This window comes from Haliaeetus leucocephalus, unplaced genomic scaffold (assembly GCF_000737465.1).
Source record: "Haliaeetus leucocephalus isolate CR32 unplaced genomic scaffold, Haliaeetus_leucocephalus-4.0 Scaffold656, whole genome shotgun sequence".
In the NCBI taxonomy this organism is placed as follows: domain Eukaryota; kingdom Metazoa; phylum Chordata; class Aves; order Accipitriformes; family Accipitridae; genus Haliaeetus; species Haliaeetus leucocephalus.
The window spans coordinates 11,163,938-11,182,572 of record NW_010973092.1 but is presented as its reverse complement, the minus strand read 5'-3'; the positions used below and the strand labels follow the sequence as shown (position 1 = coordinate 11,182,572).

At 44.1% G+C, this 18,635-nt stretch overlaps 1 protein-coding gene and 1 long non-coding RNA gene across 3 annotated transcripts in view; both read left to right on the top strand.

The window, feature by feature from the left end:
- Positions 1-13,768, top strand: part of LOC104838987 (neuron-specific protein family member 2) — a 39,456-nt gene extending 25,688 nt beyond the window's left edge. The window contains exons 3-4 of one of the 2 annotated variants that reach the window (XM_010579059.1): positions 11,335-11,445; positions 13,028-13,768. In XM_010579059.1, coding sequence (XP_010577361.1) covers positions 11,335-11,445; positions 13,028-13,219 — 303 coding nt within the window. In that variant the 3' untranslated portion in view covers positions 13,220-13,768. The remainder of the gene's footprint in view (positions 1-11,334; positions 11,446-13,027) is intronic. The other variant, XM_010579058.1, reaches the window with a different exon arrangement.
- Positions 13,769-14,324: 556 nt separating this feature from the next.
- On the top strand, positions 14,325-15,004 carry LOC104838986. The gene is made up of 2 exons (XR_775121.1): positions 14,325-14,478; positions 14,540-15,004. It is a non-coding gene; the product is annotated as an uncharacterized LOC104838986 (long non-coding RNA).
- Positions 15,005-18,635: the final 3,631 nt, after the last annotated feature.

Genomic DNA, 18,635 nt, shown 5'->3' with positions numbered 1-18,635 from the left:
AAAAAAAAAAAAAAAAAAAAAAAAAAAAAAAAAAAAAAATCAGGGAAGTGAAATGCTTCACTCATACATTTTTTTTCCATGTAATGTTTCATTCTCTCTATTTATAAAGCAGCACAGGCTGCTGATTGAATGTTAAACAGACCTGAGCTCCCTCTTGTTAGTACTTGCAGATGTATTAAGCCTGTTGGGTCAGATCCACAGCTAATGGAACTGGCCTCATGCCTTTGAAGGCATCATAATCAGCTAGATTATTCATTTTTGTTGTTTGTTTTTAAAAGAGTAGCTTTTGTAAGTCATTTGCAGCAATAAAGCTTCACATTGCTAATTTAAAATGGAAAGGCTTTTAATTCTTAAGTTACCCAAGGGACACTTTGCTCGCCATGTCCTCACTTTGTCTTTGTATGAAGCACCCACATAAGAAGAGTAAGTTTTTTAAGAGAAATGGGTGTACTGGACCATGAATGCTGCCATATTATTAGCTTTATTTCCTGACCTGTGATGGTAGACATAGATGCTGAAATGCATGTGAATGTGTTGACCTTCCTGAAGGAATGAACTTCCAATTGATTTTTTTTTTAACCACAATAGTGCACTGAACAAAGGTATTTTAATTTGTGCAAGCTTGATCTTCGATTTTGTTTTATCTATGAAGTCCATGGGGCTAGTGAGTGGTAGGGGAAAGTTATCTTGTGCCCTGGCATATAAAGAGCTTAAATTGTTCAGGGCATTTTTAAATCCAGTCTTCTGTTGTTGATGGCTGATGAGGAAAATGGTAGCGTCACATGTGAAATCAAAATATAAGAAAGTGATGGGAGAGGCAAATACACAAGAAAACATGCCTGGCGGAATACCATTTTGTGCCTTAGCCCAGTACATCGATACTCAAGTCTGAAAGGTTTGCTTTGAAAATTAAGCCTGTGGAAGAAGGTAATTTCATAAAGCAAACAGACCTCAGCTTTTCCCTAGAACCAGCTTGATCCTTGGCTGTGGGATGGTGTTGGTGCTTGGATGGTTTTGCACACACAGGCCCAGAAAAAGCCAAGCTTTTGGGGACTTAGATGCTTGCAGCTTTGGATGGGTTTTGCTGGAGTGTCTGTGAGTACCAGTGGGGAGTAAGCTGTGGAGCTGGACCTGAGTGTGTGTCAGGTGTCAAAAAAAGCCAGCAGCAGAGCAAGGAACTCAACCTGCATTTCCCAAGTCTGTTGCCATGTGCTAATGCCTGGACCCAGGACGCGGGGGCTCTTAATGCTTTCCCTGCACCAAATCCAACGTGAGGGAAGTGAGGAGAGGGGATGATTTTGCATGTATGAGACTCTTCAGAGGTAGAGTCTTGGCAGGCAAAGGGTAGGCAGGGAGACATTTTATTGATGACTTGATTTATCTTGTATTCCTGTTAATGCATTTTAAAAGGGCCCTTGATGAGCTGAGGCATCCATTGTCATGTCCCACATGAAGTGACCAGAGGAATTGTCACAGCCAAGACTTTGCACAATGCAATGGGAAATTGCAGCATGTCACTGATGAAGAGTTAGCTGTGGAGATGATGTATCTGTCTGCTGCAATCCGACTAATTGAAAAACCATCTTAAATTAGTGATCTGGAAGGAAGGCTCTTCCAGCATCGCTCAGCTCATGAAATGGTATGTCAGGTATTATTAGGACCATGGGTTTGGGAAGAAAAGCACCTTTATAAGAAGTGTTCCTGAGTCACCACAGTTGTTTAATTTGGGGATTTTGCTTCTTTTCTCTTGAAGGTAGCAGTGTCACAGAAATAAGAAGGGAAGGCTTATGATAGTTGAAAAAGGAAGGAAATACTCTTGTAGGAGGAGGGGAAAAAGACCTTTAAACACCTCTATGGTCTGCCAAAAAGGCTGTGTATTTGTTTGGTGTTCCTAGAAACAAAATTACAGCATCTCAATATACCAACCTATTCTGATGAAGGATTTTTTTTTAATGGCATTAAATGTCAGAAAAGAAAAAGCAAACCAGAGATTTTTATTTACCTAAGTGGAAATTCACAGATATTCAATGGTGGAAGCATCCTTGTTGAAAATGGCATTTTAGAACTTCATTAAGGAACAGGGGCTTGGAAACTGAGCCATGAATTTTCCATTCAAGGGGTTTGACTTGGCACAGAAAGATGTCATGCAGACCACAGCTGGCACCAGACACAGTTAAAAAGATCTGAGGCTATTAGTGCCTAAACAGCCACTAGAAATTATATTACATGATGGAGACTGGCTAATATAATTGAGCCAGCTAGTTGTTGTGTACATAATTTAATTATTTGACAAATTGCTTAGAAACACGGTGTTCTTGTTCCACAGTCGTGCTGCACTCAGTATTACAAGGCTCAGAGCAGAGGAATTGCTGGTGGGTTTGTAGTCATCTCAGAAGACAGACATTTCTTTTTAAGACTTGCAAACTTGCGAGAGGTTCACTGGTGTAGTCGTGGTGGGGTGGTGTATGCAGAAATGGGTAGAGCCAACGGGGACGTGGCTGGGATAGCAAACTGGCTCAGAGACAGCTAATGCTATTTCAAGTAGATACCTTTGAGGCTTTAGGGTAGTTGGAGAAACGACCCTCCCTTTTCTCTACTCTGTGAGTCTTTTGGTCTTTGATTGCTGGGCTGTGTGGGCTGAAAGGAACCCATGAAATAGTGGAGCAGATGTGAGATGTTTTTGGACCCGAAGATTATAGGATGGTGTTCAGTGTTCTTAGGAGAATTGGGGCCAAATTGGTTTATGGTTATGAATTCTAAGATAAAGGACCAAAAAACTCCCCCCTAAGCTTCATGTAAGAAGCCATGCAGCACTAAGGAGTGTTTTCCCATAGCTCTGAAGATTTAGATACATGACTAAGGACATTTCCCTCTTACAAAGCATCGCCTAAGAGATACTATTTAAGAATCTGGAAACTGTCTGGAATAAAGCTGTGCTGTAATAATAAAGGACAAATCCTACATCTTCTTGAACAGTACCAAGCAAATATGAAGACCCAATTGTGTCACTTTTTTTCAGTTAGCCTTTCAAAATTTCAGAGGCTAAGTTGTTGCCATAAAATCAGCAAAACCAGCAACTTATTACAAACAGATTTTTAACCATCAGGAGTGAAATGCCACTTTTGAAGTGCAGTCAAATCATTTTTACCTGCAGAACGGATCAGGCTGTATAACAGGGTGCTGGGCAATGCACCACACCATTTCTTTGGCTGAGTCTAAACAGTGGAGCATCTCTTCTTGGACTGTATTTCAGACTCCTTATGCACCTGGTCAATCTGTTTGAGAGTCCTGTCAGCCTGTGGCTCCCTCCCTGCCTACATGCCTGAGTTTTCTTACAATAGCAACCTGGATTCAAATGATGGGGTGATTCACACTTGGATTTCATCCTGGCATACAGGTGGGAGGCAGCCAGGATAGACAGCTGGATCCGGGAGCTGAGAAGTGCTCCTGAGTCTTTCGCTTTAGCTGTAGCTTTCATGTTGAGATCTAATGTTGTCAATCTTACATCTAATTATCAGCTGGAAGAAGTTAGGGGATGAAGGGGAAAAAATTATGCTCCTGAATTTGTCACTGTCAAGCAGAAATCCTTGTAGTGAGATCATGAATGTATGAACATATACTGAGATGCCCTTACAGCTAAAACCTTTCTACTGAGCAGCAGGACTTCTGGGACTGGCCCTGTGACAAATGGATTGATGATTTTGTGATATTTTTTTTTTCTTGCAAGTTAACTAGGTTGTCAATGGATTGATAGGTTTTCAGGTGTAATGACATTGCCATAAGCTACGGAAAGAGCCTTGTTGCCTATCCAAGCATAGCTCTTATGCCTTTCTGTGAAAATAAGCTTGACAGAATTTCTGCCAATTTCATTTATAACAGATTTTGCCTCATTCAGAGTCTTTCTTCTTCTACAAAGAGGAAATTAAACCCAAGATAATTTCTTCAGCTGAATTGCCTATTAAAGGCCACAAAATTTCCCAATAGCCAGCAACATGAAGCTATCTTGGAGAACCAGACATGGCACTGGCGGTAACATCCTTTCCTGCAAACTTGAATGTGAAGAGGGTGAGACTGCAGTGCAGGAACGGACAGAGGCATCTGGCTTCTGAGGTCCCTTATTCACATTACAGCTCCTAAGACGAGGAAGACTGTGCAGAATTTTGTAGGGATTTTTCCATGGTAGGTGATCTTTACCTGGGAATTAAACTGGTCTCCTTCACAGTAACACACAACTCTACACTCTGAGAGCATTAACTCTTCTCTGTGTGCTGCTTGTCTGGCTGGTTTTCCTATAGACAGCAATGCTTTTCCTGGTTGTGGCATCTTCTTGGCTGTATTGCTAATTTGAGCATATATAAACATATATATTGCATGCTCTGAGCAGTGGGAAAGGTGTCCAGAGTCAAACATTTATTTACCAGGTTTAGAAAAAAAATCATGCTTGATATCTAAGAAGTACCACCCACGCTGATGAAAACCCCTGCTTGCTAGCATCTCATAAGAGTTGCATGAGCACGGAGAAGATATTCTGTGCTGTTTTTTTCAGATAGATTGATAGAGATCACATCATCTGTTTGCATCCTTAGAATTGCTCCACTTAGGTGGTAAATGGAAGGTGGTTTCAAATGCCTGGGCACCTGGGGTTTGTGCCTGATCCACAAACAGCGGGTGGTACTTGCCGAGTTTCTCCAAAGCTGGACTGAATGCAGCTGTTTTCCCCCCAAAGAAAGGGCAGCACAGTGGTTTTCCAAATTAATTTTAGACAGCAGATGATAAGGTTGCTGCCTGAGTATGAGCAGTGATGGGTTTGAGCTTTAGTAGTGGAGCATAAGGATTGCAGTGCTGTGCCAGACTTGCTGACCATCTCATTTGGAAACCCATTTTAGTGACACAGAGGCAGATACATCAGAACAATGCGTGAAAATCCAAAATGGCCAATTTCTTACTCCTCTTAAGAAATCTGAGCCTACAGAAGGTGCCTACTGATTCTAGTGTCCTGTAGGAAACTAAAGGAGATTTAGACACTTGACTGCCTTTGTGGATCTGGGTCTAAATGACTGGTTCATGCCATCAAATACGAGAACTCAGTGGGGAAAGAGGGGGCTGTGCCTTTTGTTTTATTAAGCCCTACTTCAAGCCATGTGGAGGCTCTCCATATGAATGTCTCATCTTTTTGGAATCTTACTGACCTCCTTCTGCTGACCATATTGTATAGAGTAAATCTGTTAGATTGTGTTTAGTTTCATAGATTAATTGTGGTTTGGGTTAGAAAAAACAACCCTTTACTTCTTCAAAAGGTGTTGCTTCACAGTTTTGTAGGATGTTGTCTTCTGTGTTTCACTGTGAGGTGGCTTGCATTTGAATGCCCATGTTGTTTTCTTTCCCTATCCAATTTTTTTTTTTAACCATTTTTATGCTGAGTCCTCACAGGGTGTGACACCATCAGTGGAGCCTGTGAAAAAAACATAAAGGTGGAATGACAAGCCCTGACACCAGGGCAGTGATTATAAGTTATGTTCCTCCAGCTGCTAACACGAGTAATATGTGGCTTAAGTGGGAACAAAACCACACCCCCCCACAACTCACCAGCATGGGTTGGATGCTGAATACTAATAGGGAGCCGTCTGCATCCAGTCCCCACTGGGAAAAAAATATTTGTCAACTCAGTTCAAACAGTGCATAAATTTAAGGGAACTGCCATCTGCTGACAGACCCTTCCCCCACCTACACTGCCTGAAAATCCTTCCTTACGAATATCTGCTCTGTGCAATAGTATTTTCATCAACCTCTGTTCAGGATCTGCCTTTCTCTGCTTCTTTTCCCCCCCAGGTATTTCCAGGGAGTTCAGATTTCCAAGGACTATAAGGCACCGAAATACCTCACTGGTTTGTGTGACAGTACCAGCCCAATGCTGGTGTGTAGCTACCTGCAGGCTCTGCAGCTCTGCAGGTTATCAGTATTGCTGTCAAAGCCCCTAAGGCTCGATTTTTGGAGGGACCAGCAGCTCCCCGCTCTTGTTGACTTCCATGGGGAGTGAAGGGTGCACACCCTCTCTGAAAACTAAGGGCATAAACCAGAAAATTTTTTCCAAGGAAAACAGTAAGGAATAAAAAATCTAGAAACCTTGCAATGGAAAAGGCTATTAGAAGAATGCCCTGCTGTTTGGATGTGGCATTGTTCTCTGGTTTGCTTTTAGAAAAGGCTTTTCATTGTAGCTAGAGAGGGAAAAAGGGAATTTTTGATGACAATAAAAAACATGGGCAGCTGTTGAAATCAAACAAAGTAGGAAGGATACTTCAATGGACAGCATGAAAGCCAGGTTAACTGGAACACAATTGCAATTAGATATCATCTCACTGGAGCAAAACCTAGTGGCAATTTATGTCCTGTTGCCTGATGAGGATATATATCTTTTTTTTTCTATCCGTGCTGTTGTGAAAGTGCACGATGTACTTCATCTATGGGAAAGGTCGGGAGGAACCAAGCCAAGTGTGCTGTTGTTGCTGGGAGGTTGACATCATCTTTCATGGATTTTAAGGGCCTCTTTCTATGTTTTGTGGAGGATGGGGAGTTTTTTGGTGTGGTAATGATGTTCTCTCTTCTCCATTCCAGCAGACCCTCCCCTCCTAAGGGAACCTTTGGGAATCATATAAGGCTTTGGGGAAAGGGCAGGCAATCGCCCCCTTCTTTTACCCACTCGAGCAGTCACACATGACAGATTCATGCCTGCAGCACTTCTAGGTTTTATCTGCTCACTAAATTTTATTTCCCCTCTGTGAGTGTTTATATTGCTTAGAGACTGCCAAGGTTCATGTTAATCATAAAAAAAAGTGGAGGTTTATTAGGTATTGCAGCTCTGTGATTCTTTGGTGTTTGAATGTTAACGAAGCTTTGTATGCTCTGGAATAGCTAGAGAGGTAGATCTTAGCTCTGGCATGGCAAAATATCCAGGGGTGGATTTTTGTTACCGTTCTTCTGGGTTTTAACATCTTACATGACATTTAATCCCAGAACAATTTTACACTATGTATCATCATGTGTAATATTGTGTCATGCTGTAATTTTGCCAGTACATGAAACGGCAGGAGGGAGGTGAAAATGGGCTCAATTACACCCTGGAGGGAAGGGAGAGCTCAGCAGAGGGACCTGTTCCTGGGAGGTAATGAATTGGGTGTCAGCACTCTGCCAGAGCAGAGTGACAGAGCAGAGGGGAATTTATTATTTTTAGGGGCTCAATGGGCAGACAAGAGGAAAGGAACCAGTCAAATCGCATTACTAATGGTCATTTCCATAGGCTGTGCATGTATGTGGGATTTAAGAAAAGAAGGGACATTCATTCTCGCTCCAGACAGCTCAGTTCTTTCTTTTTCTGAAGGCTGAAGGAAGAACATGGCCATTTTAACTGGCTCAGAGTGAGAAGCCTTCAGAGCAACTTTGGTGGCAACTCTTGGGGAAGGCAGACACAGAGTCATTCCGGGTGAGGGAGACCTATGACAGTTCAGGGATATTCCCTTTCCACAGCCTCTTCTCTGGGTGCAGTCAGCCTTGGTGGATCCCTCTGGGATGTAGGAAGCAGTGATGCAGAGGGAGAGAAAGGAACCAAGTAAACATTAGGGCAGGAGGAATCATAGCATGAGGTGTATGCATCCTGCTGGTATGCAGCTCTTGCTAGCCCTGATGATGAAGGTTGTATTTACTAAACAAAGCTGGAGGATGAGCAGCTGCTTATTTCTTAGGAACAAGAGGTACTTTCTCACTGAGTTACGCTCTATGCATTCCCAGGTGGCATTTGGTGTAATTTCATTGCCCTTTGTCTCTTCCTTTGCCCTGAGCACAGGTTTGTTCCTTCAGCTTAACCCAAGCAAGATTTCTTTTTTCATTGTACATTGTATTTAGGGCAGAGCAACCAAACTGGAGAGCTGAGAATTCCTTATTTTCTGAATTTCTGGCCAGGGCTGCTGTCTAAGCATTGGCTTTCATAGAGCAAGATGTACGTATTGCTTTAGTGCCTTCAAACTAACCTCAAAGGAGACTTGTGTCATTCATTGTCATCTTTGTATTACTACATAAATTGTTATTGGAGGAAGTACCAGGCCTAAAATGCTTCCCTTTTAAATGGGGAAGAGTTGATGAACATGTATTCTACAGGGGGAAATGCTCTTCCAGGCAGACCTGGCCTGCCAGACCTGAATTGTGATGGGTCTTTATAAAGAAGGGACTTTTTTCCCCAGTCTCTTGTTGGAAAAAGTAGAGTGTTGGCATACTTAATCCAGGAAGTCTCTCCTTTTGACTATACTTTTTCAAAGTGACTTTTTTTCATTTTTTCAGGTGTAATATAACTTCTTTTGGGGGCAGAAATGATGGTAAATTCCATTTTCATCTCCCTTGAATCCAACTGAGGCTTCTTCCTTTTCAGCACTATGAAAAGGCATATGGCTTCCCCAGGTTGGGTACCCATGGGCTACCATAAAGCTGGTCTGAAATATTTCTGTTCAAACTTGCAGGCAAGCGTGCTTTGATGGGGAGGAGGGGCAGCCCATATTTTCATGGTCAGACTAGTGCAATTCATACAACTGTATGTCTTTTCTACCGGCTACCTTTTCAGCACACCAGGACTCTCTTACACTTGTTCTCTTATGAGATCCAGCAGTAAGTGCCTCTACCTCTGCAGCTGCCTTTTCCTTAATTGACCCATTTTGCAGCAGATTAGGCCCCAAAGAGGAGGTTAATATGAGCAGTTATTCTAAAAGGCAGGTTGGGGCTTCAGTGACCTGTTCATCATTGGAAAAGCCTGTTAGCCCCAATCTTCTTACCTTTTTACACTTTATTCTAAAATATTTGGACTTAAAAATGACCTTATGAATCTCTCCTCCTAGATATAGTGTCCATACCTCTCTCTTTCCTGAGTTTTGAACTGGATGTGTTGGGTCAGATTTAAGGCCAGGCATGCAGATTTACCTTCACTCTTTCTTTTTCTCTTAAAACAGCCACCAGAATTGTAGCTCTGGATCTTCCAGCATTGCAGGTGGCATTGCCAGGGCTGCTTCAGCCTCTCTGAGTAATAGTCCCAATGTGCTGTGTGCAATGTAGGAATACAACTCACCAGGCAGTGCATCTTTCTGCAGGATTGGTGAAGGTGGGAGGTCTTTTCCTGCACTGCAAGCAATTACAGTGGCCCCTTTAAGTCCGTGCAGGGATTGCATATCATACAGGTTCTCAGAACTACAGCTGCTGTGATGACCGAAGGAGAGAATTAGAGCAAAATTCAGTGTGAACCAGTATTAAGCAATTAGTATATCTTTACTGATAAAGTATTACTAATATTACATAATGTTATTGTTATATTAATAGTATTATAGTGATGAATTCTGAGATGTGGCCACCTTGCTCTTTATTAGTTGCTGTTCCTAACAAACCTGTCCACTATACTGTAGGAATTATCCCTCTGTTTCCCCACTTTCTGCTATCAGCAGTCTCCTATACATTAGTTAAGGAACAACCTCTGCCTGTACCTACTGTTCAATTTCCTTGAACACCCATACAAGAAAATAAAGAGGATTGTGACATAACTGTAACAACAGAAGAGTGGATGAACCCTGAATGACTAGATGGACCTGAAAAATTTGTGGCTTTTCCTTGCTAGGGCAGTCAATTATAATGATTGCCTTTAGTACAGGTAGGTGCAGCCCTGATATTGGGATGGGGGCATGTTTTTGAGGATAAGCACATGCATGGTATGGTGGTAGCATGCCTGCAGACAGGGCCATTAGCCGGGATCAGGCACACAGTCCCTGCCACATCCTACCATTGCAGTTGTCTCAGTGGATGGCTTTTGATGTGACCAGGGAAAATTTGCAGCCCTGGGCTCAGCTTCTGGTGCCATGACGAGAAGGTGGGATTCTGAAGCTAAGGGATTGAGGTTGTGAGTAGGAAAAAGCCCATTCATCGCTATGCCTCCTGTAAGCCCATGCCTGACCTCAAACTTTTGCTGTAAGAACTTCCTCAGCGTGAGCTCTCACAGGCTCACCGAGCACAGGAACATTGCAGCCGCTTCCTTATGCAGGCAAATATCCTGCAAAATGCGTGCTGCTGGTCTTAGTCCCAGTGAGCCAGACCAAGCTGGGGAGCTGCCGCAGCTCCCTCCCCATGCTGCTGGCCATGCAACAGCTTTAAATGATTCCCCTATTGCTGTTCCCACCCCCATCATCTCTGTAAGTGAGTTCATTTGATTAGCAACTCTAGTTTGCATGGTAACACTGGAGCCCCAGGGATTATGATATTTTTTTCATGCCAATCCAGATCAGTGTGAGACAGCAGTCTCGACAGGATGTGTTGCTGTAACTTAGGCAGTAGAAGGCCAGAGCCAGCTATGCTGCATTTGCAGAATTACCAGCTGGGACCAAGAAAGCTTTGGGGAAGGGGAGAACAAGAGTGCATTTGGGACCCTTGCTCAGTCCTTGGGGAGGACACAGCTCAGCTAAAATCAAGGATTGGGGCCTCGGTCCAGATATCTGAATGGGGCCAGGAAACTTGCTGTTGAGTGAACTATTTAGGACCTGGAATTGCTGGAGAGAAGGGAGCTACAGCAAAGAAACAGAATTGGTGCAGCAAAGTAAATTGCTGGGAACGAGGAGAGGGGGAATGTTTGAGCCCCAAAGAGGGTATTGTGTCTGGTACCTCCAACACCAGCATCTGCTCTTGGAAATGCTGCGGGATTTACATGCTGGGCTTTGTCCGTGGTCGGGGTATTGTCCTTTTACAGCTTTGAAAAATAGAGACGGATTCCCTTTCTCCTGCCCTCCCTTCTGCAAGGTACTTGAGGCAAAACTTATCCTTGTTGCATCGCCCAGAAGGCACAAAGGGATGTGCGCTACAAAGGCTTCATTCTTCCTACCTGCTCATCTACTTCTGCTATCAGAAAAGCAGGATCTCGCCATGGTATAAGGCAGCTTATCTGCACAGTTTAGACCCTGAATGTGGACTCTGGCTGCCGGCAGATCCTGCTGGGCCAGCAGATGATGCTGCCGGTTGAACAGCTGAGAGCATGGGAACACAAAGCTGAGAACACCAAATGCCTCAGCAAAATCAATGCATTTGCAAGGGGTTAAACACAGGAATGTGCACTCCTGAAGGTCTGCAGGGGGGATGGAAATTATGTGAGAATTCAGGGCTATTGGATCTAGCATTCATTCAATTACCATGCTTAGTTAAGTACTGCACAGTGGAGTGAAGACTGCAGTCTGTTAGGATGGCTGTTACTATAAGTCATTTAATTATGAGGTTGCTCATATGCCATTTTAACATATGTAGAGTAACATTATCCCTCTTTTGTAGGTCACTATTCTCATAAGTCTGGCTCTTGCATTCCTTGCCTGCATAGTGTTTCTTGTGGTATACAAAGCCTTTACTTACGACCACAGTTGCCCAGATGGATTTGTTTATAAGGTAAGAAACTTCAGATGGATGGATTGCCTGAGATAATGATAGACTCTAATTGACTACGTGGTTACAGTCTAGTCTGTTTTTCTGACCAGGCCAAACAGAACATTTGGCAAGAATGTGTTGAAATGGGAAAAGTGTTATGGGAAATGTGGACTTGCATCTGCCTCCATCAGCTACTGTTACACTGTAATTGTTGGGATTAGCATTTAGTGAACACTACAGACAGATGTTCAGGAACAATTCCTCATATTCGTGAATGGATTTATTGCAGCTGGAATCCCGCGTTTGCTTCCCACACGTTCAAGAGACTGAATTTTATTGGCATACATTTTAATGCAAAGAAAACTCCCAGAGTGCTGGCACATGTGTCCTTTGTAAAAGAAATCTGAATTTGCCTGTGTAGTTCATTTTTAGGTGCTTTTGAGCCTCTATCAAGAAAAAAATCGTGTAACTTAATTGCTAAAACCCCACTGCCCAGGGATTTTATGTTGAATATTCACAGAGAACTATTTGCCTGTTCTGTTGAAATTAAAAAAATCAACCACACACGTTTGCAAAATAGTTCACTGACTCCTTACTGTGAATAAAGTCGTACACTCACAGGAGTCTTGACCACACTGGGGATAGTCTGTGGGCTGGAAAATAGAGTAAGGATGTTGGTGTATTAGTCATTGTGATTTATTCTTTTAGGTTATATAAAAATGAAGTTCGGACAGAGTCATGAATTTCAGAATCAGATCCAAACCGGAACTTCTGAAAAGATTGAAGGTTTTGGACTCAGATTTCAGTTAATCACACTGAACTGGGAGTTGGGGTATCTCATAATTTAATAACAATTGTACCTGGGGCTCTTTGTGTCCTTGGTGCTACTTCGACTCCAGTGAATACCAACAAGTCCGACATTTGTTACCATTTGATTGCTCTTTTACAGCTGTTGCAAAGCGAATTGTTTTATCTGTGCAGTTCTTAGCACACAAGTGTCGGCACTAGCGCAGTGGAGATGCATGGGCAGTGTCTGCACAGACAAGAAGCTCTGACAAGGGCTGGCCGGTTGGGCTGTGCTTCCTACCATCCCAGACCAAGGTGGTCGTCCTACAGGTCAGAGATAACACACTGTAACAGAGCAGCACCTAAGCAGCTTACTCTGCCTCTGCCTGTCCTCTACTTGTCTGAGAATTGATTCTGGACTTTGCTTTACAGGGCTTTCAGTCCAGCTCGTGGTAAGAGCTGCTCAGCCAGCCCTGCTAGGACTCCAGCAAGGGGCCTTCGTCTCTGTGCATGCCAGCAACGTACCAAGCCAGTCAGACCTTCATTTTACAGTCCCCATTTCCCATCCACGGATGAAATCAGCCTGCAGTCAGGGTTGCCAATAGCAACAGGTTTTGAAGGCTGATGCCCGACTCTAAACTTTGTGCATTCCCACAGCGCTGAAAGGCAGTCAGGGCTGCGCAGCAGACGCTCTCGCTGCAGCAAGTCTGAGTCAAATGTCATCCCTGCAAACAGCTAACCATGAGATTTTTTTAAAGTGAGAGCCTGAGGCTGATAGGACCACTGTTTACCTCTCTTGCTTTCTCCCCGCTTCCAGCACAAGCGGTGCATCCCGGCCTCGCTGGACGCATACTACTCTGCACAGGATTCCAACTCCCGGGGCAGGTTCTACACCGTCATCAGCCACTACAGCATGGCCAAGCAGACCAGCTCCCGGGCCGTATCGCCCTGGCTGTCTTCAGGATCGGTAAACCACGAAGCCAAGGCTGCCAAGACAGAAGGTCATTAAAGTTAACAAGTGGTGACAGGCAAAGTCGGAGGGTGGGGGGACAACACCATGTCTATACTGCATTGCTCTAGCTGAGGGTGTTGTGCTAACAGCACAACAGGAATAAATAAAACCCAAGTGCAGGAGTCATCTTAATGGATATTTCTTTTCGTGCATTGTTCTTGTTGATTTGTAACCGAGTCGAGCTCTTGTACAAAGGCATGTTTGATGTTGACTGTACCTTACAATGTAAAAATATTTTTAAATCATTGCTTAACTATTTGTTAGAAAAAAGAAATTAAAAAACAAAAAAAGCAATTAGATAAACAGCCAGAGAGAATAAAAGCAGCAAAGAGAATCCCGCAAAGTTTTACCATTGCTGGAAAGCTGTGACAGAAGCTTAACATGCAGTGAAGGAACAGCTGAAATCCTTCCGAGAGAGAGGGTAGAAAGAACTTGGTACAAAGACATTGTGATGCTGTTTAGCTTGCCAAAGGGGGGATATTTTGCTGTCAAATTGAATCTAGCATCAGTGTTCATTTGCTGACAGAGAAATACAAGCATTTCCTCCTCCCTCAAACATACACACGTACAAACACACATGCACACACACCCCTGCGCAGTGGCCTACGTAATTCCAGAAAGATCTAGGCATTCGTAATGAGCCACCACTGTGCTGGTGACCTTGGCTGGGCTCTGAGGCTGAAATCCTGGTTGCTGTTTGGATATGGAGCAGGATGGAAGCAGACAGAGGCTGCTATAGTGAAATAATGAATATACTTCTGAGCACAGGACTAGGAGTCAGGAGATCAGGGCTTTATTTCTGCTTCTGGCACAGATTTCCTGCATGACCTTTGGCAATTTACATAAGGCTTCATCCTTTGGGACCTCTCCTGAGGGTCACCAAGAGACAAAGAAATGCAATTATGAATTGAGGTGCCTCTCGAGAGTGGTGATAGTATAGAACAGTATTGAGCCTCTAACTTTTCAGCCCCTAATTTTCCCTTGCCCATGAAATGGGATGATCCTGCTTCCCTTCTTCAGCTTCAGATACTTCAGTATTTAATGTCATTCTAGGTAATTAGAGAGGGATGGCCGTAGCATGTTCTCAGAGTGCAAGGGTCCCATCAAGTCTCTACTTGCAGACACAGACCAGGCCCCAAGCGTAATCCAGTCATGGCCAATGGAAAACATCCTCTCCCCACAAATGGCATGTGCAATTAGTGCAGACTGGTGGGATTTTAAAAAAGAAAAAGGATTCTCTTTTTTCAGGGCTGCAAGCTGTTGCTGCAAAGCAGCTCTGCTCCTTGGTAGAGGAGGCAGGGTGAGACTGAGCAGGAGGAGCAGAGTGCACAGGGAGGGCAAGGTTCGCATTTGACTAAGGCTGCTTTTTCAGATTTGTGGCTAGACTGGGATGGAAATTAGGAACTGGCCCCTTCGTCCCCTGCATTGGGCAGTTTTGTCCTCCATTTTGCATACATAGACACTAGAGGGTGTAAATGAGGGCAGAACTCCTCAGTCCTAACAGGCATCATGATAAATAACTGTATAGTGTAGCTAAAAATGTAGTGCCAAATGCCATTGTCTGATTTCCTATCCTTCGTTCCCCTTCCACCTGTAAATTCATTTCTCACTGAAAATGTACAAACCACCTCCTCCACCAACAATCAAAACTCCAGCAAACCACTGAACAGTTTATAATTTTGTGGTGTATTTTTTGTCAGTAGGTAGCAGAGACTGAAGTATTTTTTGGTGTAATTCTTGAACTTTTCTGACGGGATTAAAATAAAGCTAGATGTGACTGAGCATCTGTGTGGCTCCGGCAGGTTTTTTTTTTGGTGACTTGTGCCATGGGCTGGGAGGCGGTGGGTGGCAATATGTGCATGCCAGGTGCTGCTGAGTGTGGCTGCAGCAGAGACTGCACCTTTGCACGGGACTCAAAGTGACTCTGGCTTTCAGAGGCATTTTCAGAGCTTGCAATTTTCCCCTTTAATGGCAGGGGGTTTATTCCCTATGTTCCTGCCCATTTTTCAAGTGCAAATAGAAAAACAGTAATTAAAACCAAGCTGATCTTCTGTTGGTGATGCTTGACTTTACAGAGGGACCTCCCCTCCCTTCCCATTTTAAGGCCAACAAATAATAGAAAATTCAGCTGGCAGCAGTGTCTCTTTTGCCATCTACTCCCAATGCAAGCATTCATGTGTGCTAGAGCAGGCTCCGTAAGAAGGGCTGTTACAAAAAGTAGCGCTGCAGAGAAATACAGCTGACAAACAAAGAGCCATGGCTGAACTTTGAAAAAGTTGAGCTGTGTATCCAAACCCTGCAGCTTGGTTTCTAACAAAACTACAACTATATTCATCTCACATTGTTCAGAAAGCGGATTGTATTTCCTCAAATCCTTCAACTCTTAGAAATTGAATGACACCCTGGCATTAAATTGGCTCATTCCCAAAGGCTAAAGAATGTTTTATAAAAACCTTTGGATGGCTTTCCTTCCAAAAAAAGCATATTCAGAGTTGTGAAATTGAGCTACCGTAGGAGAGAAACCACTCTGGTGCTAGAGGTCACCACCAAGTACTTGTGAAATGTATTAAAAAGGATTCAGCATGCTTTGCAGAATTGAGTCACAAGATAATTTGATCATGGTATTTCTATTGCCACTTTCCCAGTAATACTCTAACCGTATGTTTACTGTAATCTAAAAAACCCAGGAATCAAATCATTTGAATTAAAAGGTTCTAGCTATTATTAGATAAGTGAGTCAGTGGGGATAACCATTCCTATTTAATAAAAGATCAAAATCTATATGGAACAGAATGGAAAAAAAGACCCAAGAAAGACTCATGGGAGAGCAAAAGAAACCAAACAACCCAACTCCAGCTGCAAGTTCCATTACTGTGAATGTTATTACCGTTTTTGTACGAGCTGCAGTAGAGCTTCCAAGATCAAGCACGTATTTTAATCACAGTAACAGAGAGAGGGTAAATTGAAATGGTAGTACATCTTCTTCTTTCAGTCTTTAAAAACCTTCTTCCAAGTTGATCATACGTTTTCAATGCTGATTAAAGTAGCATATTGGTGATAGTACAGTCTCATCCTGGCTGTCATCTCTCTGTGAAGTCTAAAGCTTCTGACTGGCTCTACAGAGTAGTGTTTTTGTGAGCTAGTGTCTGGGCAAGGGCTCAGTCTCAGCTCTGAATGGTACTGATGCACAAGAGCCTTCCCTCTGCTTCTCCCAAAATTTACGTGATGGCCAAGCCCAGTCAGATCCAACCTCTTCATCTGTGACTGATCCTGCTAAAGCATGAGTGCCTTTGGGTGATCTCCATTATACTAGATTGCTGCAGTGGGCTCAGGTTTTGAATTCTCCACCAAAATATGCTTGTGGACCACTGAGACTGGAAGAGCTGATTTCTCTTCTGAGACAGTCATGCAGGAGATAGGTGCCTGGACTGTTTGTTTGTCCTAGCTGGAGTGGTAGGAAGGGACTGAACAAGAAGTGTCAGCACATGAATGAGCTCACCTTGTGGGGACAAGGGCATTCTGAACAGGCAGCAATCCTGTGGAATGACTGGCAGAACATGTGGGAAATAAAATAGCTTTACTAAAGGTATGGTGATGCCATGATGGGAAGTCAGCTGCCCCCGGCCTAGGCTTGGGAAGAGAAGGAAGAAATTGTGGCTGTTGGAGCCCGAGAAAGATCTAGAGCAAGAGAAAAAGAGATTGCTACCAGCCAAGACATGGAAGCAAGCATTGCTTTTCTGTCGTAACCCAATGACCCTAAAGCACTATATCCTGCTTGACTAATACAGACTGTCTTGTTTTGGAAGAGCTGCCCATTGTTGCTACAAACATCTGCTGACTGCAGCGTGCCCTGAGGGGAATCGCTCCACCGCTGATTGAAATCCTCTTGGACTGCCTGCAAAAACAGTGTCAGAAAAGAAGGTGCCGACGGCAGGACCCCGCTGGCACACTGTTGGCGAAAACAGAGGTGTCTGTCCAGGGCCTTAGAGGTGACTTCATGCTTTGGATCTGCATTAGAAAGACAGCTCAAGGTGCTGCCAGTGCCTCTGTTATGAGATCAGAAAAGGAACAGTCCCTTTGCATGTGATTATTCCAGCCCCCCCTTTATCCTCCTCCGTGCTTGCCAGCTGTTTCTGGTTTGTAATAATACCTCAAATGATAAGTGTAAGGGTCGTGCACTGAACTGTCTACAATCACATTTTATACGATTAGTCAGGGTTTTTTTTAAGCACCCTAATTATTACAGTCAAACCGGATTAAGCTATTCCTCTAATAGATTTTCAGTTCCTGTAAAATAGGCCAGAGAAAATTACTTGCGGGAGGGGACAGGGGAAGGGAAGGCTCTTTCCTTCTGTCTCTTTGGCCTTTGCTTTTTTAAAATGCCAACAGTAGCAGGGGTGTTACAGGGATCCCACTGAGAGCACTGGATGAGTGCCCAGCAAAGTCAGGGGTCTCTGGTACTCAGCTCCCCTTCTCAGCTGGACGGGTGCCCTTTGAGGGGCAAAAAAGGTAAAATCCGTTTGATTGGGAATGTTACTTTACTTGGGAGGGTGGATGACCAGTCATTTGATGGGTTGTGGGTTGCTCCGTCATGGAAAATAATCCATGGCAAGTTGAAGTACAGGAAGGGGATAAACACAGTGGCATTATGCCTGAACCGCTCGTCACTGGGAAAAACTGGACAGGATTAGGGCTGAAGAGGCTTTTGTCCTGCAGTAGGCAGACTGTGAATGGTAAAAGCAGAGCAAGAGGAAATGGAAAAGCCTCTTAACGGCAGGTTACGGAGTTCATCCTGGCATGGCCAGTGCCCTGCCCTGCTGTGACCCGATGGGATTGCCTGAGCCTTTGCCCACTGCCATGGCAGGACCCGTCTGCTGGGGATGTGCATCGCGTCCCTCCGCCAAGGGCTCCTGCCTGCGCGGAGGGGCTGCTGCAGCTGCCGGCAGTCCCCATTAGCGCAGGGGCGGGAGGTCGGAAACAAGACGCCCCGTGGCTTCCCTTGTTGGTAATACAAAGCGTGAGCGCTACTGGTGTGAGCAATAATGAAAATGCTGCAAACTGAGGCAGCCATTAATAAAATATTTACACCACTCGGGCAGCGGTGTTTTAGACAAATCGCGTGCGGAGGCTTCCCCATGGCAATCGGTGATTGATGGTGACATTATTACTTACTGCTCCCCTGCCCTCCTCCATCGGCACAGCTGATTGCAGGCCAGTGTTTGCCAGGTGCAAATGGCCAAGGAGAGGCTAGCCCTTCACAGTCCCAGGGGTTAAAAGGAGCCAAGCTCATGCTACATGGGGCTGCAAAGTCACAGCAAGCCCAGCTCTCCTTTAGAGTCCGTAGGTCCATGCCAGCAGGTTGCTTTAAGCAGCAAGACAGTGCAAATCCGAGGGAGATACTGCCTGCTGCAGC